This window comes from Calliopsis andreniformis, chromosome 5 (assembly GCF_051401765.1).
Source record: "Calliopsis andreniformis isolate RMS-2024a chromosome 5, iyCalAndr_principal, whole genome shotgun sequence".
In the NCBI taxonomy this organism is placed as follows: domain Eukaryota; kingdom Metazoa; phylum Arthropoda; class Insecta; order Hymenoptera; family Andrenidae; genus Calliopsis; species Calliopsis andreniformis.
Window position 1 is genome coordinate 5,472,749 of NC_135066.1, and position 26,634 is coordinate 5,499,382.

General features: G+C 46.6%; 1 protein-coding gene across 1 annotated transcript in view; it reads left to right on the top strand.

Moving 5' to 3' along the window:
* Positions 1 to 6,506: 6,506 nt before the first annotated feature.
* Ser (protein serrate) overlaps positions 6,507 to 26,634 on the top strand; it is a 30,618-nt gene continuing 10,490 nt past the window's right edge. The window contains exons 1-6 of the mRNA XM_076378873.1: positions 6,507 to 6,597; positions 6,658 to 6,992; positions 7,042 to 7,074; positions 7,182 to 7,362; positions 12,429 to 12,730; positions 25,528 to 25,819. Of these exons, the coding sequence (XP_076234988.1) occupies positions 6,507 to 6,597; positions 6,658 to 6,992; positions 7,042 to 7,074; positions 7,182 to 7,362; positions 12,429 to 12,730; positions 25,528 to 25,819 (1,234 nt within the window). The remainder of the gene's footprint in view (positions 6,598 to 6,657; positions 6,993 to 7,041; positions 7,075 to 7,181; positions 7,363 to 12,428; positions 12,731 to 25,527; positions 25,820 to 26,634) is intronic.

Genomic DNA, 26,634 nt, shown 5'->3' on the forward strand with positions numbered 1-26,634 from the left:
CTTCGAAGGTGTTGATCCAGCCTGGCTCCATGGAGAATACTCGATCGAACTCGGACATCGCGATTTTCCGTGCACCGTTCCCGTCGATGGAATTTCTTTGGAGGGCCGCGAGCCCACCGCCGCCAGTCCATTAAGCTTGAAATTGCAGGATGCTTCCAGCAATTATCGTAAACCTCCGTTACGGAGGAACCTCGTGGGAGATCGATCTCTCGCAGGACGGGACATGCGCGAGGGAAGGATTCACTTGGGCGACTTTTATCGGCCCGATTATAATTCATCGGCCTGCCTCCCTCCAGTCGGATCGGCGCGTCTTAATTACCTGCCTCGAACGTGCTCGAGATGGATCGACTCCTGGGACGAAAAACGTACGAGAGGAGCGCTCTGCGATCCCCTCGAGATCGGTCACGCTTGTACACGCTCCAGACAAACGATTTCTAAGTATCGTTAATGCGTAATCCGCCTCGCCGTGCCTCTCTGGTCGCCACTTTTTTTTCGATACAGGTTTCAATCGCAAGGGTTCAGTTTTTGTTGATAAACTGTAGTTGGTAGTGATGAGAAGGGACATAGGTGATACTTAATGGAAGGTAGAGTATTTCATTTGATAACAAAGAGTGGAGAGGATTTGAGAAAAACTTGTGAGTGCATTTTTAGAATTATTTATTTCACTCGTATTGACTTCTAAGTGGTAGACGCGATTATACGTTTCGTTAGGAGGTAGAAAGGAATTCGAAATTACTTGTTAGCTAATGATGATAAAAAAGATAGATGAAAGCTCCTAACTTTAATTACTTATTTTACAAGTAAAACACAGTCGTACATAGGGACACTGAATAATCGCGCTGCACGTAGAAAAAGTCAAGTTCATTTATGTCACACTTAATCAAATTACCAATCCTCTTGCGACGTTAGCGTAGAATAAATAATTTATACCCAAAAGATCTCGTAAACCGCTTTACGCAGCAATAAATTCACTAAAAACATAAAATGAACGTCGAAGGTTACAGTGACCTGACGCAACCAGATAGCCACGCAGAAGGCAAAGGGGTTGAGAAAAAGACGGTCGCATGCCCTGCGGCGTTCGATGACGACCCGTTTAGCGCATTAGCGCGCCGCTTCCGCTTTTACCCTGGGAACCGATCCATGCTCGTACGAGAGTGCCTCGGTCGCTTCTTGTTCCTCTTCTTTCCATTCCTATCACCGCGGTCAATTATCAGCGGCAGGCAGGAGAGGCGGGTCGGCTGCGGTACGCGTCGCGAGATACGCCTAGTAAAACGTCTTCGTGGCGTGACACGCGCAGGGATCGAGCAGAGACCCAGAAGAGAAGCCGCCTAGCGTGACGGAGATGATAAACGCGTGCAACGGAGAGAAGGGTCGAACAGGTGGAAGTACAAGGACGAAGAGAGGCGCGTTACACGGGCGCGGAAGTACCGTTCGAGGAAAACGATCCTCGATTCGGATAAGTGAAATGCAAATGGGACGCTGGTATATGGGGGATATAGAAAAAACGGTAACTCGACGGTTCAATAAATTATTCGACGCGAGATCGAAGCAGCGAGTCTAGGGAGCGTCGAGGAAGAGGAGAGGCCTGACCCACGCGAGCGGCAGGAGCGGGACAGGGGCTGTGGTGGACGTTAGGGACGCCGAGGGGAGGAGACGAGGCTGAATACTTGGAAGGAGGTGAAAACAGGGAGGAAGAGAGAGGCGACTGACGGCGAGGCTGAGTTGGGCGGGTTAAAGCGAAGCGTTTAGCCAGCGGTCACGCGAACCTCCTATAAAAATCAGCCCCGAGGCTCCGCTCGCAGGATGCTCCGCAGATAGACAGATAATGCCGTCTGGTGGTGTTGTGCACGCCGCGATCCTGTGTACCATGGACCCGCGATTTTGTGCACCGCGCCGCACAGGTGCGTGCCTCGCAGTCCTTTTTCCCTCCTGCTGACGGTTCAGCAGCCTCCACGGTGGCCGACCCACGAGAACTGGCTTCCTTGCAACAACCTGCCCGGAAGGTTTTACGAGTTCGAGGAAAGGAGATGCCGCGGAACGGCTTTGTAATGCGCGATAAATGAGGACTGTTCGAGCCAGATCGAACGGAGCCTTCGAGGGTGAGGATATTTACGCTAGGAATGAATCTAATGTCCCTGTTAACGACTGCGGTGACTTCTCCCTGATTTCATTATTTTCATTGCAGGATTCTATTAGTATAGGGTGCTCGACAATAGGTGTCAGAAATTTTAAGGTGTGATTTTACACGGTAGAACATGAGGATAGTTAAGAATTACGAAAATGCGCTAAAGGATTCGTCTCAGAATTGTTAAGTGTCGAAAAAACGCTAATGTGTCTGATGCGGAACTTATTCTACTGCCGACGTGCACTAGCCAGGCATAACGACGTCAGTAGAATAAGTCCCGTGTCAGACACATTTCGCGCTTTTAAGTGTTTTCTCAACTCTGAAAGGAAGGCTTAAATGCAGTTTCGTCATTCTTGATTTTCGTTGTATTTTGACATAATCAGCCTTTTGAAGTTTCTGCCACCTGTTGTCGAACACTCTGTATAAGCTTATGGGTAGTTACACCATTTCTCAGATTCCAGTCATTAATTTTTTCACGTTTCGGAACTTTCACCCTCGAGAAAATAATTACGTACCATTGCCTCAAGTTTCTAACCAGGAAATACTGTAATGGTCGTTCAGAGTTTGTTGAAGTTTATAGTAGATACATAGATTTTCCACTATATCTGCCTTTCATAAATCATATCATTTTGTAATCAGAGAGCCGTGGGAATCCCCATCAATTTAGCTCAGGTTTGACATGGTAGTCAGCGTTAAACGTGGTAAATAATTATCGGGGGGAACAATAGGAAAACTCGCATGTTTGTGGGCAAGGTATCGCGTAATAGCACGGCAGCAGGCTACAAAGTGAGTTATTAAGATCAATAAAAAAAAATGAATGGGTGAACCTAGTACTTACATCAGCAGTGAGCAGTTTATGAATTGCTGTTACACTCATTCAGTCCGATTATGCGTACAGTTTTCCTTTTCGCATTCGAATTAGAGAAACTAGGTGGCAGAAAACCGATGATGAGGGAGATAACACAAGGAAAGGTAGACAGTAGTTCTCACAATTAGTGCTTTGCATTTAAGTGAACAAACAAGTGAATCACTTTGCTTGCTTTGTTTGTAAAACTATGCTTCATAATATAATTACGTGATCTTATGTCAAAAGTATCACGTTGCAGTAGGAAACATTAAAAAATAATGAACTACTTTTCAGCAAGACTTAAAACACCTCAATAAATTCCGATTCACCGTATCGCTTACCACAAAAACATTTATTACTTTCTTTTTCTCACATTAATCATGCTTCTACTGTTTACCTTTTACACTTCTTCGCGTCGATTAAATCCATAATAATCGCAATATTTATCACCATCACTCTTCTACTTTCCAAAGCGTCTGACAAATATTCCCATGAGCGTCACCAGCGCATCGAACAGGGAATCTCACGTGGCGGCCGCTTTCTCGCGTCGCGGCGGTATTGAATTTTTACGGGGGCCGATCGGCATTTTCTCAGGCGATTTAAGGAGTAATCGTTGCGTGGGTGGATCGTGTTCCCCGTGGGAAGAGCCATGGGAACTTGTCGCCGGCGCAGCAAACGGCAGGCCGTTATCGATGAGCTTTTGTTAGCCCGGTCAAGGGTGGATGAAACACGATCGAATGCTCGTTGCCCCCAAGAGGAGGGGGGGATCATCCAGTTTCTTCAACCTGATCCGTCTACCTGCCGGGAATCGAGCACCTCGAAACAAGAAGAACAGGTGTGAGTCAAGAACGCTCCGACACGCACAGTGTCCGTGTCACACGAGTTGTCTGTGCAGCGGACGCGTTAGTCTCGCTCTATTAACTATAACGCCTGCATCCGAAACTTCGAACTGGAAGAGGTCTCAATAGCAACCTGTTTTCCCTGCTGTCGATTCATAATCGACTAGTCTCTGTCGTCGACAGAGAGTCCTCTCTGCTCGTTATTTCCGTGAAGGCGAAGCGACCTGTATCGCATTTTTTAAAAAATCGAGGTGAGAACTCAATCGAGACCTATAGATCTAGGGATCTAGAATGTAGAATTTATATTTTCATAAGAAAACAGGGGCAGAATAAATGAGGGTCCAAGGAGACACAGGTCCAGAAGACAGTGCTCAAGTTAAAAACTGTAAACGTCAGTGTGATGTCACTGAAAGATATTTTGTCCTGGCATCTGGCAATACCTAACTCACGAAGGTGTCAGACCTGAAACCAGTGATCGAAGCTCCGCGTTCGGATGCAAATTTCGCGGCAATTTTAACGAAGTGGAGGAACGGGGTATAAGTAACACGAAAAACAATCAATCGTGTCGCCCTGAGCGATGAAAAGCAGTTTGGCGAAAAAAATCGCGACACGCCGAGCCTCTAATCAACGGGCTGTAGATTCTGTGGCCGATTACGCCTTGATTATATGTTTCGGTAATCATGCGTGACAGTGGCTGACCGATTATGTCCGTAAATCGAGTGTCGCAGGCATGAATTAAGAGGGAAAACGGGGACGTCGATGACGGGACGAGCCCTGCACGTTTGATCATAATCAACGGTCAAGTTCAGTGAACATGAAAATGAGCGAGCAAACGGGACAGGGATAAGACGGGGGAGAATCGATATTCGAGCGAGGAGGGCGTCCAGATGGCTGAGATATCTGGCACCTGTTGAAACGCAAACAATGCAAAACTGGAGGGATCTGGGTTTTGATTCTGGATAGGGGTATAGTGATGCAAATTGGGGGCGAGCCGATCGTGAGGGATACTAAAGACACTATGGTCTACTTGCGAATTGAATTGATGTCTTTATAATAGAATTGGACAATATGTAAATAGTTTCTAGAGTGTGCATTCTATCTATATAATAATACTTGTTAGCTATGAATATTGTTTTATTCATTACTCTTAATCTTACTATCTTCGTTCCTAAAAATTTTATTTTGGCCTATCTCTGGATGATTATTCGATTATAAAAAAAATTCATTAGCATATATCACTTCAATTTTCTTTATGCAATATATTCCAATAACTGTCATCGTAACTTTCACCCAGTGGGTGCTGATTTCTCGTACAAAAGGAACACTCTTCTCCTCCAGAAAGAATGCAACCCATCGTCCAAATCTGACCAGTTAATTAAAAGACAGGAATCGAATTAATTTATTCCCAGCCTCTCCACCCACCCACCCAGCAGATAATCCCGTCGAAAGTCATCGAAAGGATAGGCTCGCCTAAAAGCGAGAGAAGGGCAGCGATTAAATTAGAGAAATTCGCTATCGTGCTAGATCTCGGTTGTCAGGCCAGAGGAGGACTTCCCACGCGGAGTAACAGTTTTTAATTATTTCGGTAATTTGTGGCCGATCGACGGGTCGGAGAGGCGATGGAATCGGCCGAGTAGCAAATAAATATTAAGTATAGGCCTGCTCGCGATGGAGAGGGATATATGGTCGATGGTGGGCTGTAGGCGCGCGACGAGTATGTGAGCGAGCAACAAATTCATCCGTGCGGATGGATCCGTCCGCAGTGTAGAATTAAATGGTGTTCGGCAGGTCTATTTCGACGGGCCAGGTAGCGGCCACTGGTAATTACTACCTACGACTTAGGAGCTCAAAGATGAAATGAAAGGCCCTGGACCATTTTCGAAACCGAATTCGCGTCAGTTGTTGTTGCTGTTCTCCACTCTGGCTCCATCTCCTCCGTGCCCCTCGAGCCCCTGCCCTGTCTCGTGTTGCTCGTTTTCCGGTTCCGACGTGGGTCGCGTGAGCGACTGCTCTCTGGTCCCTGTGGATCCGATGAGGATCTCGATGGCGATCGGTAAACAGTGATCGAAGAGCGAATTTGAGAGCAACTGGAGCGAGGACCGTGTGAATGTGCTCTGACAGAGGTGAGCAGGAATCGTGGATAAGAAAATTTGAGTAGAGGTATGTAGAAGTTTGGGGGTTGAAAATGAAAATGTATCTCAAGAAGAGTGTCAGAAGTGTAACTAAGTCTAACATTTTTGAAAGGTTTGAACAGTTGAAAATTTAAATATTTAAAAATTTTTGTATTTGAAATTTTGAATATTTAAATACTTGAATTTTTGAAAATTTGAAAATTTAAATATTTGAATATTTGAATATTTGAAAATTTGGAATTTTAAATATTTGAAAAGCTGAAAACATTCCTTCTGCAACCCTTCAACTTAATTACCCACCTAGCTTTCCAAAACTCGTAATCGAAAAAAGCAACATATCCATTACTTTCACGACGTCTTTCGCAACCACAGAAACGCAATAATTTGCCTGAAAAATCAGCAAGTGCCTTGAAGTCTGCCCAAGCATTCACTCGCCAGCGATCTCGGTTTCCTCATTTCCCAGCTTTTCAAACGAGCCAGGTCTACCCCTTTCTCTGTCACCCGTTGATTTGTGCGCATTAGAACCGCAAGTGGATCGATTTTTGTGGCAATTCGATGGTCAAATGGAGTGCTCGAGAATTGTAATTAGCATCGGGCGCCCGAAGATAAAGCCGCTCTCATTGATCCATCCCGCTGTGTTCGACTGGTCAGCAGGTTCTCAATTAAGATATTAAAGTACGTACCACACCGGGGGCTTTACATAATTGCATCCAGCTCTAATTAAGCATTTACATAATTACACGTATTCCATCGTCGCGCACCCCGCCCTCGTTTTATGCGCGCTAATGAGATCGTCGATAACAATTAACCCGCGTAACTGGACGACCGTGGTAAGCAGCGCACCGTTTACCTTCGATTATCCCCGACGATCCGCGTCATTTTCAAGAGTCATCTTGTTATTAAGTCGATTAGGGACCGATCGAGGGCTCAGCTCGCGAGAGGGAAATAAAATTTTATCGGCGATCCGTTTCATCGGAATGCTTATGAGCCTCGGTCTCATATCTTCTTCTTTCTTTTCCGAGAATTGGATCCCCGATTGCCATTACAGGGTGATTGCACTCGAAGAAAATTGCTATATTTAATGGTGATTCGCGAAAGATAGTTCGTCCAAGAGGTTTACAAATTTTCTGTGTACTATAGATCGCTCAATATAAAAGATTCTGGATGGATGGACCTTAAACTGAGGGGTCGTTAAAGAAATCCACGATCTTTAATATAAATTATGAATAATTATTAAGAATCTTAAGAGGTATTTGTGGAAAGAGTGTCTCCAGATTAAAATAAACAGAATCATATATTCAATAAGTGGAGTCACTGCAACCTCCCTATATCGGAGCAAAATTAAGACTACCTTGATATTCGAAGCCTCTCTACGAAATCCACCGATCATTTACCTCCTCATTATTCAGCACCCCATTCATCCTGAACTGTCTCCGGCACTTTGCCTTAATCCCATTTAAAGCTCCCTCGATCCCGCGGCTTCTCGTAAAAAGACCCAGGCGGAGTGATCAGAGTGACGCGACGGATCAAAAGAAAAGTAACAAAGAAAAGGATTCCATGGTCGAGGACGATAGGAGCGATCCCACGAAGAGAAGTTGCAGCGGAGGACACGGCAGGCTCGCTCCTCAATACGCGTTCGGCGGCCGTTTTTTCGCTCGAATGAGTTATTCGTATTAACTCTCGCGAGCTTCGGCGTGTATAAAACTAAGAGGGAGCGAGAGTATGGCTCGCTGCACCTTGGCTATGCGGAAAGGAAAGGCTGCTCCCCGGGCGAATCGGCACACAGACGCCGATGGGAACGTGTGGCTCATCCTCGCGAGCGCGCACGAACTGGTAACAAGTCACGCGGAGGTGTATACACGCGCTGATCCTCCAGGAGGGTCTGAAACGCGCCTGAAACGCTCCTTATCCACCTTCCTCCGTGTACCAGGTGTCCAGAAATCAATCTCTCTGGGACACACCGCTCCTTTGTCTCTCGTTGCAAGCTATCGACCCTGTTGCCAAGGATTCTTGGTGGTCCTCCTACGAGACTGAAATCGAGGCATCGAGGCTGGAAAGGCTCTTTGTCTGCGAGCTTCCCTCTGATACAAGACTTTCAGCCGCGCAGAACGATCCACTCGCGAGACGTGGGGATTTTTAATTTTGCTAGTTGAAATGGAAGAATAGTTTGGGATGGGTAATTTCGTCCCTGCGAAGATTGACGAGGCAAGAATGAAGTGGATGGCTTCCAGCGTGGATAAAGGTGGTTGACACTTTAATGACTGATGCGGCGTTAGGTCCAGCCGTCGGTTTCTTACGCATTTAACCGGTTGCTGCGTTAATGCCTGTTTATATTACGGTACCAGCGCGAGTGCTGCGCGTATTCACACGAATCGAACGTTAAAAATGCGCCGGACGTGCAACTCGGTTCGTTGCGTCGGCCATCTGATGCTTGAAAAACCTCCATTAATTTGATGGTTACTTATGAGCAATTCATCTCGCAAATAAAGCGCGTGACGTTTGTGAGAGATAGTCGGTCGATTACGGTAGTGGAAACATGCTTCGAGTGACAAGTAAACAATGGAGATTTATTTCGATGCTACGTTTGTTAACTTTGCGCTATGGCAGAAGCTCGGACAGTTATGTGTTACGTGTTATATGTAGAATCCTGTAATATAAACGAGGGAAATTTTCTTAAGAAAGAGACTATTGACGTCACAAAGGAGCCTTGTGAAAAATGAACTTTCGCACAATCGACCTGATAACCGTGAAAGAGAGCAGCTTGAGCAGAGTGAATTGTTCCGAGGTTGAAAGGCGTGGTACACGATGGGAAGTGGTCGCTAATACCGAGGTGTCCACCTTCATTACTCCCCTCGACAGCTCTGAGAGGCTTCAATTATCGCTGGGTGGCGAGTGAACCCTAGACCATGTGGGAAAACGAATAGTCGTATCCCTTTGTTGTGCCAGGTGCGATTAAAGGTGAACAAATTTCGTTTCGATTATGCAATCTCCCTCTCTGATTATTGCATATCATGAAACCCTATTGTAGTATAAACCCATCAGCGCCTTATTACCAAATTACTTAAAATCAAACAGCAAATTCTTAAGTGATTACATCAATATCAGTATCTACCATGATACTTGTACGTATTTACACTCAGTCTTTGAACAGTGATCAAGATTCAGAAACTGAAAGTCAGTCTCAAAAAAAAATAACCACCAAATTTCACAGTAAATAACTAAAAGACAATCCCCGTCCCAAAAAATCAACTAGCTCCGAAAATTCACATTCCGTGAAAAAATTCTCTGCTCCAGTGCATCTTATCGAGTTCAAGTACACCCAAGAAACAGTATCAGTCGTGAGAACACGAATCCGCGAATTCCGATCGGCTGTTAAAAATTCCTGGCTCGTTTTCCGACTGGTATCATCGAACGACCGATCCCAGTTTTCAAAAACGTCTCTTCCGTGTCGGCGGCGGTCTGAAAGCTATCTCCTTGCGCGGGCAATTTCACGTCGGCACGTGAGCGGACTGTGCAAACCTCGAGTCCGCGCGAGCAAACCGTGGCTGCCCTCGCTGCGCGTTTTCAGCTTCTTTCGGAGGCAACGCGGTTGCCGAGCATAGCCTCCAGAATAAGTATGCACGGCTAATAAAACGGGCGACGGGTCGTTACACCGTTCTTTGTCGTCAAACAGAAGAAAACCCCTGGGGAGGTTCGAGCTTTTGTCGTAAAACCGCGCGACTGGCCATCGCGACGATTCCTTACGACAACATTTGAAACGTTCGACGGAAATCGCTGCTGGACACGTGGTTTTACTGCCTTGGGGATCCATTTCCCATGCCCGATTGATATATTCCTTTGAATGCTTTCGCCTGGAACTACAATATACTTTTATGAGACGAAATGTGCAGTTTAACCATTGTGTTATCAACTATTCAAGTGTTAACTGGGTCATTATCTACGCGAAAAATGGTATTGATTCAGAGTTAGAGCTAGAGTGACTCTTAAACCCTATATACTCTTAACTTAATTCAACTATTTCTCGTCTTAATAGTAGGAATACTTAGGAGGAAAAGAGGAAGTGTTCCTTGAGCTCGCGACTTAAAAATATTAAATTTGTACCTTCAAAAATTAGCTAGCTATTGTATACAATTTAAGTCTAGCATTCAAAGATCTCTGTTGAAACAATTTCTTCAGGATAAATCTGCGAGAAATATGGGTCTAAAGAGCTCCCTCAACAACATCAGCTTGAGATCTCAGGGCTCAGTATTCTCAAAGCTATGATACCTCTAAAGCAATGCCTGAACAATCCCCCCATCTCCATATTCCTATAGAAACAAATGTCACTCCATCATCGGAGAAAGCATCAAAATTAACAATCCCCAGCCAATTGAATGCACCTGACGCCGCGTAACCACAATCTACATACATACATCGAACAACGAGCAATCATTTAGAAGTGAAGTCGCAATCCCACGCGATATCCCTTCCTAAAAAGGCTCCCCAATTCCCTCCCCTTTGCTCTCAAAATTGCGCGCAGAATTGTGCAACTGGCAATCGTCGGCGAAGATTTATCGCGTTCCCTCGCGGTTCGACTGCGATTAATAATAAAAGGCGAGCAACGTGTATAGGCCAGCTCGAAACCGTCTAGCTTCAAAGAGTCTTCCTTTCGTCGATCGCAGCCGGTTACGAAAGCCACGGCTACGTACGCTTCACCTACACCCATCGAACTGCGGTTGCATCGCGCCACGTGCACCCATCGGCTCGCTGTGCAGCGTGTGGGTGCGTCCGTGTGCGTCCGTGTGCCCTATGCATTCACGTACGTGGCTCGCGGGGCCCGTGTAATTACCGTAAGAGTAAGATCGAAGGTAGAAAGCGCAGAGAGGATCGTCTGCTGGCCTTTGCTTTCTAACGCGCTTCCTGCTACGTTATATAATCCCATCGGGCCGAGTGACATTTTCCCCGACGAACCCGAGAGCTTCTGTGGTTTCGTGCGATCTCGCTGGAAGAGAGTGCTCGTCTAGGATGAATCTCGCGGAAATTGAAGAGTGAATCACGGATAATGCCCCGCTGCCACGGGACGGGAAATGGAGAGCCATCAGCAGAGGGACAATGCGACTCGGGGTACCTTCCTTGGAGATGCTGAGGAAACGTGTACTCGCATTATCGTTACCGTCGGCAACTATGCGACTCGGTGCTTGATCAGCTGCGGAACTGCCAGTCTCGCAGCTGCTACGCGAGATTGCCTTTAAATGCGACGCGTTTAGCGCGACTTTCGATGGCTTTTAGAGGAGAACCCCATCGATGAGGCTAATTTACGCTGGCGATTTCTGCCGATGCCTTCGATCGACGCCGATCGGATTTACGAAGTGAGATGATGGGGAGATAAGGTCGAATGGGGTATTATGGGATTTTTGAAGTTCTGAAGTATGTGGGAAGTGATAAGTGGTATGCGAGTTTGGTATTTATGGGGCTTTCGATTGCTAGGAGTGTGAGATTTTTATAAATGTACTCTTTCTTGGAGATTGTTCTCACCTTTCATGAGAATTTTCAATGAAATGTACACCATTCTAGAATTTCCCGTCATTCGAAATCTGTACTATCAGTGTTCTTCAATTTATCTTCCTTGAATTTGTAAAGTGTTTCCTAACTTTTATAGTGCGTACTTAGCATATTTATCTGCAGGGATAATTCACTGAAGTTCAAAACCTCGTCTGCATTAAATTCTATTTTCAACTCGAAGTCTGCATGCTAATATATGTATACAAAGAAAGGCCAAGATGGCGAATAACACGGGATTGCATTTTAATTCGGGATGCAGGAGGCGCATCGTGAGTTTCCTTATTCATGCACACGTTGGCGCGATGGCTATCGCGAGTAACAGGTCGCTCCGATATAAATACTGGGAGCTTCGGGAAATTGCCAGCGCGAGGTTTCGAAACTGCTCGATTTCTTTCACCGAATCGCTTAAGAGCTCAGCCGTGCTCGTAACCGACACTCGAGGGGCCTTTCGCCTCCTGGGGCCCCTCGAGACTCAAGACTTCCGTTTTCTCGAGACCAGCTGGAAAATCCCCGCTGCTTTATTGCGCCCATTAGAAACGAACCGAAATCATGAGGTTTAATGCCAATCGCTTCGCTCTACGTTTAACGAATACAATAAATTCGCCATAGAATTAAGTCGACGAGGGCAAAGACCAGAAAGAAAGGACAGGGTGAATTAGATGAAGTGGCTCGACTTAATGCTTTGGTCAACATAATCAGGAATGAGGGAAATAGGATCAGTACTTAGTTAATGATGTTGGAATGATAATTGCAAGTGATTTTTAAACTGATTACCTTAGAAATTTCTTTTTTTTTTAGTAGTCGAGTAAATGAGAGATTCAAGCAAAGAATTTATAAACCTTATTAATTACTGTTTTACTCCATCTCTAATTAATCCTCTTAGATGGTTCTATATTTTACGACAATTGTTATGAATATTCAATAATACGATTAATTATGGTTACAGGCGACGAACGCGAGCGGGTTCTTCGAGGTGCAGATCCTCTCGCTGACGAACAACAGGGGCACCCTGGTGGACGGTAGGTGTTGTGGCGGGGGAGGAGACGGCGGAGGAAAGGGTGGATTACCACCCTGTACGACACCGTGTTCCACTGCCTTCTGGCTCTGCCTAAAGGAGTACCAGTCGAATGTCACCGCCATCGGCTCCTGTAGCTTTGGCAACGTATCTAGTCACGCCCTCGGCCAGAACACCTTCACCCTCAGCGAACCCGTCACCCTGCAACTGCACTTTACCTTCCGATGGACGGTGAGTAGAACACTTCCATTTCTTAATTGCGAATAAGATGAATGACTTCTTAAAAAATTTAGTAGCGTGAATAAAATGATAAAACGAGCAGAGTTCTGTAGGTATAGAAATTAGAAGTGCATAAAGGGTAGTTGACAGCATTGTGAGTTCTTTTAGTAGACAAATAACCAATTAACTTCTCTTCGATGATTTCAAACACAAAGTAAAAGATTTGCTCACCAAACCCTAGAATTCCAAACCCCAAAGAGGAAATATTGATTCTCCAGGACGTTCCGAGCAAACACAGGCTCCTTTCTCTCCGTCCTCATATTATCATAAATGGCATAATGGTATTTTCTCAGTCGAATCGTAATAACGCGAGAGGGCTCACAGAGACGACCTCTTTCGAAAGCGTGAAGCGTTTCATAAAGCGCTGTCACGCGAACATCCAGCTGTGATTGCACAATCGTCGAAACGGCAAATTTCTTGGAAAAATCTCCCTCTCCTCTAAGAGCAGACGAGATTTCAGGTAGAGCTTCGAATCGAAAGATTGACGTTCCCTTTCGAATTGAAATCGCGTGGAAGATTCGTTTAACGATGCCGCAGCTGGCCCCCGCTAAAAGGCAACCCTCGTTCTCGTTCTCAAGACCGTTCTCGAGGCAGCCGAGTGAATCTCGAGGCGAGAGGAGCCGCCGTTTCGCAACAATACAGGTCCCTCGACGAAGACTTGCACGAGGGCCCATTGTATCGCGGCGCCGATCGCGAAATTTTCTAGCCCCGATTCCTTTGTCGATCCGCTCGCGCGAGAGCCATCGAATCCAAAGGATTTCCGGTCTGTTGCTCCTTGTACATCCCAACGAGTCGTTACGCAGAATTCCAGTTCGGTTCCAGTCGCTTGGCAACACCTTCTGTTCTGTTCCTCAACCTCTCCTTCTCTTCCTTTCGGAGGCTGACCTCCAACCGCGAAATTTTTCCAGCCGTGGGTTCGCCTTCGGTGGATCTGCAAACCGCGGTATCGCTATGCAAACAACGACTCTGTCACGCTGGGGGACACTGATTGAGGAAATATTTGGGATAGTCGGAAGGCTGACACGTGCCACTTCAGAATCCATCTTAAGATACCAAGTGAAATTCTGGACCCTAGGGCCAAGAATTCATCAAGTCCACTTTCTCTAAAAATTAATGACAAATATTAACCCTTTACAATGTATATTCCTATGTCAAAACGTCACTCTACATTTGTAAATTGACTTAGAATAATAAGAAATTATTGGAAGAAAAATTAACAAAAAAAACTGGGAATACATAGAGTTAAAATAATAGGAAATTTTTGCAAGGAAAATTTTTAAAGAGTCAGACACTATCAAATCCAATTTCCTTTTTATTTCTAAAAATAACAAGTATCCAGTAGCTTATCTCTGGCTAGCGGGTCCAGACTTGGACGCAGAATTCCTGAAATCTGGAGCATACACAAATGAAATCATGTTGTATGCAGAAATTCGACTTTAAACATCCATTAGGGAACAAGAGAGCAGAAATATATTTCATGAAGTGGAGGCAGGAATAGAATACACGACGATAATCGTCCAGGGATTCTCTCATGACGACAGCGGGCACTTCCGCCATTAGTGCATCGAGACATCGCTCCCGGGATGAGATTCGAGGATTCATCGGGCAGAAAGGCACAGAGCATTCCCAGGGGGCCGGTAAATGCAAGGTGGCATCCGAGGACGCTGTATCGCGCTCCGCTCGGAAGAGATTATGTATACCGTATTCAATCACCGGAGACGGTAATGACAGAATTATCCGCAGAAGTGATGAAAGTCAGTCTGTGTGCCGTTTTTCGAGGCAGGCGTCGCGAAAATGGTTTTATAGTTATTACGTCGGGGCTGGCAGCGCGAGTACACGCTCTGCCTTTTATTTCCACCCTGTCTTCCTTTTATTTGGCCTGATATTACGCGTAGCTCTCTCTCCGCTTAGCGTACCCTCGAAAAATCCAGAGGTATACACGTGCACGAGGTCTATTTGCTTTCCATATTTTTTTTATTGCGCGCCCATGGGTCCATAATTGAATTAGCTCGAGCAGCGCTAAATGCTCCGAGAGAAGCGTACACGGACCCCTGACAGAGGGACGAAGAGAGAGAGAGAAACAAAGTTGGGGGAGAGAAAGATCAGAAAGATCCTTCAGAGAAAGGAAGCAATTCAGGGGTTTCTGTTTATGCCCCCGTGAGCCCTCGAGAGCCCACGGAACAGGGAAAGATTGAGAGGCCCACCCTTTGTCGCCCCCGAGAAAACGGGCCCCGCATGGGACCTCTTAGAACCTCACGAGCGAGTTATGAAATATACAAACACGCTAGTGCTCTTCAAATAATCCACCTCGGCGCGCATGGGCCTGCCTTCTCGTCGATTCGGTCCGTTACGTCCCCGAACGAGGGCCCTCGACGGGACCCGTCGCAGTGTGTATACCTCTCGCGAGGAAACACGTCGTCATCTCGAACTCGAGGATCCTCTCCGAGGACCTCTTGGGTCCGCTCGAAATCGGCCGTTCGTCTCGACGTAATTACGCTCGACAGCCTGGGCCTGGTGACACGTCACGTGGGTGGCGCGTTAGCAATCGTTTACTGCGACCTTCTCGTTTCTACCCCGACTGCTCGACCACTTACAGCTTTCTAATTACTAGAAGATGTATTGCTGGCCAGCAGCCGCGTTTCGAGATGCTCGCTCGAGTGCCTCTCGAGAAACTGACGATAATCGGTAGACGACTTCCATTCGTTACCGTGAAACGAGCGAGAATAGTAGGCTGATGGCTCTCTGGCTTTTCTATTCTGGATTGTTAAAACGCTTGCAGTTTACTATTGAAGAATCAGCAATTGTATCTGCGGGTAAAGTTGAAATTCGGTAGCATTAGCATTTGAGGGGATTTAAAGATTTGAAAATTTGAAAATTTGAAGATTTGAAAATGTGAAAATTTGAAAATTTGAAGATTTGAAAATGTGAAAATTTGAAAATTTGAAGATTTGAAAATTTGAAATTACGAAATTTTGAAATTACGAAATTTTGAATATTCAAAAATTTGAAACTTTTAACCAAGTCTACAGATAGACTTCCTCAAAAACTATCTTCAAGTGCATATCGTTACCGAGCCATCCTCAGTGATGACATCATCAGACTCTACTTCATCTTCGTATCACTGCAACCAATTTAATTGTATCCAAAGCTCAAAGTCAATTTCAAATGCAGTCCTATCTCGTGACCATTTCAATAGGAAGACGTCTCAAACAGCTAACCACAGTGTTAACCATGGAATAACCATCCATTACATACTTGTACAAGTCGTCTCTTTCTCCGCGAACCGACGCTCATCCGCGTCTCTGGCCCCAGTCGAAGTAATCGTCCTTCGACTTTCTCCGTTTGCAATTTCAATAGCGGCGTAAAGAGGCGCATGTAAGAAGGGAATAGCCGGCTTTTCAGCGGTAGCATAATGGCACAGGAAACGATCAGCGAGATGAGAGTACGGCAAGCTTTTGCACAATCTCGTCTTGTGTATGTCTTTAAGCAGACGTTCCGCCTCTCTCCTTTCTCCTATGTATGCACGTATCTCTTTCCTCTTCGCTCCTTCGATCATATAATCTCAGTATTCCTCGAGGCGTCTTTGTCTTCGATTCGGAGCCTCCCAATAATTTTCCTCGCTCTTTTCAGCGCCGAGGCTTCGCTCTTTCCCACAGTGACGGCTCCTTCGAGTCGAAGCGACTCGAATGACGATTCTGTCTCGCGAGCACGTACAAACACGTGGATAGCACGAACGCAGCGAATCGCGTCGAAACGAATAGGTAGACGTGGTCTATTCTCGGCACAATATCCACTAGCCTCCTGATGTGGGCGCCTCTATCAGCGACGCGACGTCACGGCTGCTGGGCCCACGTGGACGTTACCGATGCCCTCGTTGGCGTATCGCGAGGTCTGATTGTGAATTAGCGGGCTGACTGCTCGAGGCTCGAGGGGAAGCTTAACTCAAGACTACTGTACTAGTTTGGTGAACACTATACTTTAGATTGGGGTGGATATAATGAATCTGTTGAGGTATTTAAACGACTTGAGGTGTACTTACAACGGATTCTAATTTGTAATTGTAATGTACGCTTCGTATAGCTACTAAAAATTTATGTACATAACTCGTAAATAGTCACTAGTAGCCTAGAAACAAGTGAATTTATTCGACTTCACAGATCTCATTAGCTCAGTTCTCAATAAGGTCAATTGTCCGACTTTAATTAGGAAATAACTTGCTGACTTTCTCACGCGTCAATAGTTTCCTATCCGTAGAAATTTCACGGGTAAACGTGGATCGACGTGACTGGAACCAAGAGAACTCAGTGCCGCTCTCTCGTAATAGACCACCGGCGCGAAATAATTCGAGGCGTTAAATTTCTCGGGTACCATCGGCTCGGCGCAATTAGCACGGTCGTATTAAAACGAACGATCCCGTCGCGGTCGAAATAAGAGAAGAGAAAACGTAGAAAGACGCGAATCGAAGCGAGCAGAAACAGTGCCACGATCTTACCCTCCTTTCTCTTGCCGCGTGATAAATCTCGATAATTATGGACCCAATAATGGGCCATGTAATGATAAACGATAGTCGTCTAAACGGTGCCCGCCACGGAGGATGAATAAAAACCACGGAGAACGAAAATGAAGGAGTCACCGCGAAGGAACGCCTCGAATACCCGCGGGGGATCGGGATGAGTCAGGGAACAACAGGTGTACTCTTGGGCCTCAATGAGCCTTGGCTCTGCATAGTTTTGGGTTTGAATTTTTCTTCAATCTTCTTTACTTTCTTCTATTTTAATATTGCATTCAATTGGTAAGGTTCTTAAAAATTATGTGGAAAAGTAATAGGCAGTGCAATCTTTGGATATCCTAAGAATTCTAAGAATTTCTAGTTTAAGTTTCAGTTAACCCTATGAACCTTGAAAGGAAAGTGTTTCAGTACTCGAAAGCCTCAAATTTCAAGTCTCCCAAGTATCGTTCCGAATTTCACAGCTCCGCAATTTACGAATCCAGTAACAAGTATCGAGGTCACCACCCAAGAAGCCAAAATCTCGTTTCTTTGCTCCAGGCCCCAGAGCCGCCACTCAGTCTCGCAGTTTGCCCATCAGATATCTCGTATTTTACCATATTTAAATGAAGACTGTTATAGCGTAGCCCACAGTGGATGTTCCGATAGAGATATCCCCGTCGTGTCATTTATATTTTCAGTTCGAAGCAACAGCAGCCTCTAAACGCATATAAATCACGCGGCAACTCAGATACGGAAGCAGGATCGATTTGTCAAAAGCGAGCCGGTCGTTAATCGACGAACGAACAGACCCGAAATCCTCGTGTACTCGTTTCCCCAACCTCGGGGATGGCAATCACGGTCCCCCCACTTCAAGATTTACGTCTTCGCTTGAGAGAGCCTGTACTCGGCGTTTTTTCGGATTCCCGCTCGTTCCAGGCGCGATCTCGCTAATGAACAGTCGCTTCGACGACATGGATGCCTAAAGAAGGCCTATAAAACCAGCCGCAATTAGCGTACGCAAATTTTGATTTTGCCCGCCGAACCTTGAGCTCCAGCGACCTCGCTTGCATCTTCTACGACTTCCTCGAAGCCTAACAACGGCGGAGATTTATCGACGAAGCGTCGATTAGAAGCGAAAGGAAGCATGGTCGATTTGTCAACACTTCCGCCGCCATGCTGGTCCCCGAGCAATGGAGGGGGGGGATATCGGGGCCCGCGATCACGCGAAACTGGCTCACCCCCTGTCACCTCGAGATTTATCGGTCCCCCTCTCTCGAGGGATTAATGCGTTTCCGCGTTCCTGATTTAAATTCAATCGCGGATTTTTCTGCAAGCTCGTTAATTCCGCGCCGTGGCTCCATAATTCCCCGCGGTCGTCCAACGACAAGTCGGGGCGGGCCCCAATTATTAATTATTCCTCGTGGAGCCTCTGCCCCCGAAATAAACGATGGCACGGGCGAGACTCATCGATTACGACGGCCCAGGCAAACTTGCCCTCGTTGACGCGGCAGGGGTTCCGGAATATCCACGTTTACGGTCCAGATTTACGCTCGGCCAGCTCGACTTATTGGTCAGGTGTACGCTGGTGGCGGGTGGACACGCACTGTCCGTGCAACACAGGTGTACGATCGCGTATGCAAATGAGGGAAAGAAGGGGGAAACTGTCGCCCCGGTTTGGGCAATGCCTCTCGAGCATGTCCCTCTGCGTTCTCCCCCTTCTACCTCGCGGACCCTGCCTTTGGGCCGTGTGTGAACCCGCTGCGCGGACCGCATACCAAACTCCTCGCTTCTTGTCTCTCTTCTTCTCCCCTCACGACGACCCAGCGGAGAACTGTTTCTCTTGTTCTCTCTCCGCTAGTTAGCTGCTGTTGCATAGCGTCTTCTGAGACTCTACTTGCTGGCTGCATCTTCTTGGTGATTATTGTGCTTTCAGAGGTACTGGTTATTGATTCACAAAGAATCTAGATGTAGAATTTGAGGGTGGAAATTTTGTGTAACTGAAGGTTTAAAAGTGGTCGTGTGGAAATTTTAAGACTTGTACCATTTGATTGAGGATTCATTTAATTCATACAAGACAGTACAAGCGGGTACAAGCACATTGCATCCATAAAATATAGTAATTTTGTATAAACAGCAGGGGTTCAGATTCTTCACAGTTTCACACCTCTCACAATGTATGTCTCAATGGTGGGACAAATGGCCAGAAACGGCTCAGAAACGCTAGTAATTCTTTGTAACTCTAGAGCAGAGCTATCTTAACAAGGGCTCGTGCTTCCTGAGACACTGTGAGGGCAAAATCAGTTCCTAAACGTGGCAAATAAAACACAGTCCTGAAAGAAATAGCAACGAACACACCTAGCAGTTTGTATTCAAGAGGGTACTGCACACTTAAGTGTCCTTGAAGTAATTGTAAGTTACTATATTTCTGACAGACACTGTACCTATATCAACAGGTACATGCAAGTACATCCAAAACAAATCATAGTCTCTCCAGAACCACCCTCAAAGAAGCCTTCCCTCAACCAAACTCTCAGAACTATCCTCCTTCTACATATAAACCCTCAAAAGCCAAGCTCTCTAAATTGGCCAGAGAACCTAGTGGTACAGTATTCATCCAACCATTCCAGTACCCATCCATCCCACATTCACTCACACGGAGTATCATGCACGAACGCGTCGGATGGGTCGCGAGACCGCAGCCAGGCGGACGAGAGAGCGTCTGAGAGGCATTTAATACGAGGAATGTCGGGTTCCCTTGGCCGGGCCGATGCAGGTAAAGCCACCACTACAACGGCCACCGTCTGCATCGCGAACCGACTTCGCGAACCTCCCCTCTTCGGCCCCCCGTTCCTCGGCAACGAGGCAGCAGAGGAAAGAGCCGCGACATCCGTGCGAGAGGACTTCTTGGCCTTGTGCCCCTGTGAATAGTGGCTACCTCGGATGGCCACAGTGGATTCTCCTCGTCCCCTGTCGCTCGAGAATCTTCCTCTCCCCCCCCCCCTTTGCCCTCCCACCGTTTCTCCCTTTCTGGCATTACCTTCGTCGCGACCGTTTCCTTCTTTCCTCCCTCGGTGACTCGTTTTTTCCTCTCGTCGCGCGCACGCGGTCCACCACGATTCTGGGGGACACCGCGAGATTTATTAGCTGGCTGGCTAATTGGGAAGCGAGGACGAGGAAAGGATTCCAGAACGAGGCTTCCCAACGCGCGCCGACTTTGCTGGCTCACCCGGAACCCTCGGAATTTCCAGGGTACGAAGAACAACCCCGCTCCTTAGGGAGGGTGAGGAACGTCGCGAATTTATCGCATCGCGACGACTGACCTCGGATCCTGGCGTTCTACTGCTGGAGATTTAGGGTCAAGGGTGAGTCGGGGGCGTCGGTGGCAGGAGGTGATCAAGGGGCGGAATTTCTAGGCGGTCTTCGGGCTTTGAATCGGAATTCCTCTTGGGGAATTGTCCTTGCAGCAGGTGGCTAATTAGAATTTTTCAGGACGCGATTTTTGGGAAGAAGAACGTATTAAAATTCTTAGACAGTGGCCTTTGGGAGGGTTTAGAAGTGAACTGGAAATACCTACATTTAGGAATTCTTGAAGAGCTATGTTTGTGGGCTCAGAAAATTGAAATTCTTTGGTGAATACGAAGCTTGGCTCGTCGAAGGTCACTGAGGGAGGATTCGGGAACGTGACAGTCTTGAAATTGTTAAGCAATAGCTGTTGAGAGTACGAGAGTACATTAAAGTCAGTGGAATTCTTTTGTAGACTTTTAGAGAATTGAAATTCGTCGAATAAAGGAGTACAGTGTTTTGGAAACGTGATATTGTCGCAATCCTGAAATAATAGTTTCTGGATTCGTAACCGTATTGGAATTCTTAAAAAACAAGTCGGAGGTATCGAACGCGAGTAAGAATTGCGAGAGACGAGCTTCTGGAATCGCATTTAATTGAGGTATTACGAGCACATGAGCACACTAAAATAATGCAGCCCAATGAATAATGCATCGTAGCGATTTTACGTAAGGCGCTTTCACGAAATAAATTGATGTAATCGCCGCGTAAATCTGAGCCGAAATTTTAAGCACGATGGAACACGGTGTTCTCGAAGGAGAAAGGCAGAGGATGAAAAACGACCTGGGGCACGAGTGGTCCAAGTGGAGAGCTGATGAATTCATCATTTACAAAGATCGCTTTCGGTACTTAACGAAGTTAATTAGCAAAAAGTATTCTAGAAGTGTGAAGTCGCTTTTCCAAAGGGAAAACTTCTCGAGAAAAGGAACGCCTTTCTCCTGCTCTGAATATCAAGTAAGCTAACATTCCAGCAGTAGTTCACGAGTATTTACAAAGCTAACTTCTTCAGAAATTCAACAAAAATCTAATGAAAATTTCGTCAGTAATTGTCACTAAAATTAATATCCTCCTGACCCATATATAGGTCATAAGACTTGGAACCTCTTAACCAATACAAAAGTGCTTCAATTCCAACCTCATTAATTCTCCATCCAATCACTGGAGGACCTTCACTGTTCGCTCAACCAATCCTCCAAATATTTCAAAAGTTCTCCCCTGCCAAGAACAAGAGGTGACCAAAGTAAACCGTGCACTCTCATTCAAGGTTCCTCATCGTCTCGGCCGTTCCCTCTGCTTAGTACGCATCCTCACGCGCCGCTCGTTCGATCTTTTCCGCGAAACCAAAGACACGTTGGCTGACATAGAGTAGGAGACGCGTTCTATTCGGCGTACGTAAGTACGTCCCTACGTGCACTTACGTGAACTCACACATCGTCCTCGCGTACGTGGACGCGTCCACCGTCGCTGGCTCGATGGAACGACAGCCAAGTAGATAGGGGGCCCGTCGGAGCTACGTGCTCGCTGGCTTCCGTCGAGCCATCTGAATCGCGAATATCGAGGTTTCCACGGTTCCTCCGTTACACCACTGAAGGTCGCAAAAATCGACCGCGGACCTTGACCACCGATGTCCCAGAATCAACGCTGAGGTCGAACGTCCACTAGCAGCCACGGCTAATTCCAGCGACAAGAAATTAATTAATTGGCCCCCGCGATGGAGCGTGCGTGGTCATGTTGGGAGAATAATATACGACTGAATGAATTTCCTACGCCCACGGGGTCGAGGCGACTCCGCGGCCATCCATGAACGGTTCGATCGATGATCGAGGTGGCCTGATCGTGGCACGCACTAAACACTCGAACCTCGGTGCTTTGATGGCCGATCTGCTGAGTACCTTTGAGGATTCTCGCCGTTTCGCGAGTGAAAGGGGAAATTCGTCGAGCGTTCGCTCGTAAAACGGTTTTCTGCAGACGTCGCGGAACACCCACGCGAATTCCTAGATTCCTGGCTATGGTGACTCCTCGCGTGCCTTGGATCTTCTGTTTCCACCGCGATCGCATGTTCCCCTTCCTTGCTCATAATTCCACTTTTATTCTAGGGATTTTTATTCAGGACCTTCGAGTCTAGTCTATTCAGTCTGTTCACCCTGTGTGACTCGAGCACCTTCAATAGTGTTCCAATAAGAAAACGTCAGAATAATAGAAATTTTATCTGATTCACGGCGCTGACTCGGATCACGGCTCGACAAAAGGGGAACGTCTGGCGAGGCACAAAGAACGCGCTTTGGCTGAGGAAACCAGCGCGACGGACGAATTAGAATATATACGTATACGTATACATGTACGGGGGACGAGGTGTAAAGAAAAAAAAGGCGAGCATGAAAGTCGCGGGCGTGGGAACGACCGGCCCCAAGCGAGCCACCAATTAACACCAATTAGCGCTCATCTGCTCTAGGTAGTGGCCGCGACGAGGAGAACCGACTTTACATTTAGCGCGAGACGTCTGACTCGCCGCGGATTGGTCACAACGTCCTCTTTGTGCCGATCGGGACCAGAGTTTTACACTTCCGCGACAGACGGGGTAAAATGGAGCACTTTGAGAGGAAATTGTTACTCTTGTCTACCTTCGTCTCAATAAATTGAACCCAGCTTTTAAAATCAAACATAATTTCCCTTGGTCCGCCTCTCCATAAAGCAAAATCACCATCTCGAGCCAGAAACCCATTAAAATTCAGTGGAAGTGTGTTCTACCAGATACTTGCAAATTGCTCAACATTATCGAACACTTAGCGCGATCGCTCCCTTTCAAGCCAGCCTCTCAGACAAAAACGCCTGTAAAGCTAACGCGACTTCCTATCGCAGAAGTGTCGCGGCGAGATCTCGCCGCTTTAGGAAGCGACCCGTGCGCAAGAAACGCTCCCGCGCCGACGTTATCTAAGCATTTCGATTTCCACAGCCGCGGGCCAGGTTTTCGCTAATTCGCGATCAGCAGTGCGGTCACGAACGGGCAGTTAGCCGGCAGCGGTCGCCGAAAGCGGGCAACGAGTCGATCGGGCAGAGGAAATAACGTTCCCACATATCGAACGGTTGGAACCCCGCGAGGTGGCCGAGCCTGATAATCGACTCGGGACAGAAAAGAAGAACAGAACGCGGAGGATCGACGAAAAGCACGAAATATCTATTACCGTGCATCATTTATTATCCGAGGTTCGAACGTGGCCGAAACGGGTAACCAGCTTATTTTTCACTTTCCTCCTGTTCCCCATCCCGATCACGCGAAACACCTGCGGTTCTAATTAAAAAATCGAAGGGGCCCCTGGTCGGCTCGTCGAAAGTCCCTCTCTCATTGTCTACCAGCGTGGATCTTCAAGTTCATTAAACCGGCGCACACAGGCGAGCTCGCCGTCGAGCAGGCGAACGAGCACGCGGGACATCGATGCGCGGTGATCTTTTTTCCAGCGGGACCGGTTCCATCAGGAACACTTCCAGCTTTCTATCGTCCGCCTGGACTCTCCTCTGGACACCCCTTTGGGATCCGTTGCTGCTGCTGCTGCTGCTGCTGCTGCTGCTGCTGCTGCTGCGTCTGTTGCCGCTGGGACGTACAGATAGCCCCTGTCTTCCGCGGCAGCGCGATTGGAATTTATTTATTGCATTAGCCGACCGTCACTCACGGGCCTTGATTGGCGGTACCAATCAGGTTCGCCGCTGCGACGGCCAGAGACGGTTCGCGGACGTACGGACGCTGGACGGACGAAACCACCGCGAACCACGCCATGGATAGTCGCGCAAACCAGCTGTAATTATTCTGATTTGTGGCTGGTCCGTGCACCAACGTCCCGCGTGGGGCCTGTGAAAAATGTCAGGGAGGGTTTGATTACATGTAGATCGGTAATTATTGCGGATTCCGTGGGACGTTCCATTTACTTCGTTTTACTGTTCTGCTTGGGCAACGTGGATGGAGGCTCTGGGAGAAGAGATCTTTAATGTGGGAGGAAGGGTTTTTCTTTGATTGTTGATGTGAGATTGACTTCTTTTGGTATTGCGGATGTCTATGTCCATTTACAGGTAAGACTGCTTATAAAGTATGATCAGAGAAATCGTATACATATTCGGTAATTTGGTCAATAGAATATATCTATGGAATTCTAGGGTTTTGACAAGCTTTGTGAATAGCTTTGGAAATACCTACGAACACTACTTATATGATAATTCAACTTTTTTAAGACTTATGGAGGTTTCAAAATTTAAACTATAAAATAATATCACAGAAGAAAGTAATTTATTTAATTTAATATTCATACAATGAACCCAATGAAGTCTAGCGTGCCCAATTGAGAATTCTATCGCGACCTGTTAAGAATGAACCGCAAGAGTCAGGAAGCGCATCGTAAATTTGCAAAAGTCCACTCGGAAGGTTCCACTTAGAAAAGGCCACAGCGGCCAAGGAATTATTCAAGCTGAGCAAGGGTTAATTGCTGGCTTCATCAAACCACCTCCCTTCCTCTTCCAAAGCAGCCTTAGACATAGTGACGTCACCGTTCCGTATTCAATTCGCCTTTACCGGAACACGGCAATTCTAGACTGTGACGTTAATGTCTGTGACAATGGTCGCAACAAGAAAGGACGCTCCTAATGCAATCTTCGACTATTTAAATCCATCAAGGAGCAACTCGACATTCTCTAATTACTTGAACCTCTGTCCTAATCTATCCAAAACCACGATACCACTATCCAGGTCTGTCTTAGACCTTCAAACCTGAGTGTCTATAGATACCTATACCTGCAAAATAATACAATTCGTAATAAAAATTCCTTCTAAACGAATGAACAGCTCATTAAGTTCAGAAACTATTTCTATTGCTTTTTTAGCCTCTGTAGGTCTTGTAGACCTCTCTAATTATTGGATCCTCTTTTTTTACAGAGGCAATTCACGCTGATCCTGCAAGCCAGAGACGAGGCGAGCGCGGGCGTGATCGAGGAAGCAAGTTACAGCGGCATTGTCCTGCCAGGGCCCACGTGGCACACTCTCAATCATCAAGGAAGGAACGCTCATTTAGCGTATCGCGTTCGGGTCCAGTGCGCGGACCATTATTACAACGCGACCTGCACGAAGTTCTGCAGGCCGAGGAACGACATATTCGGCCATTACACCTGCGACGAGAACGGCGACAAGGTGTGCATACAGGGATGGAAGGGCTCCGACTGCGAAATCGGTAAGTCGATTTTACTGCGTTCTTTGCCATCGACTTTCTCGCATTCCCAAGTAGGGTACTCCTGAAACGAACGTCTATATCGTGCAACTGTATTATACTTCAAGAACATTCTGTACATTCAATTTGAATTTATCAATCGAAGGACATCGTAGCCATCGAATCTAGAGTCTTTCCACATTTCTTTCATAGATCTAAGAATAAATTAAATTGACTTTTTGTTCAATACCGTGCGTAACAGTAGCACGAGCATTCCAATAATAGCTCTCAGACTGAATCCATAGTAAGTAGATCAACGACGAATGAATTGAGTAATGGTTTACGCTTTACGTCTCAGGGAATGATTAATTATGCCATTCATCTAATTGTAAGTGAACGACTAACTTATCAATAATCGTTAACAACGTGTTTAGAGCTAGATCGGTTTTTACCAGCGGAAGTGAATTGAAATGGCGCGAAGGCTGTGCTCTTGGTGTGGAACGACAAAGATTGAAGAGAAAAAAGAGGGACATGATTCCTTGATAAAATAAGAACCGTGACAGTGGATAAAAAAATCTAAAAAATATCTGGAGTTCCCGTGGACAAGCTGCAAACATGCTTTTGTCGTTCTCGTCCATCTCGTTACGTATGCAGCGAAGCGTCGCGCAAGGTCCCCGACTCGCACGATATTGGCGACTAAACGATTCTTTGTGGCTCGTTTTTTCTCCCTTGCCCTCGCTGCCACGCCGCCGAGGGAATAATTAATCGATCCTCGAAGCGTGAAATCTCGCGTCGCACGTAATCGCGCTCGCGCGACTTGCGCCGTTTCTCGCCTCGCT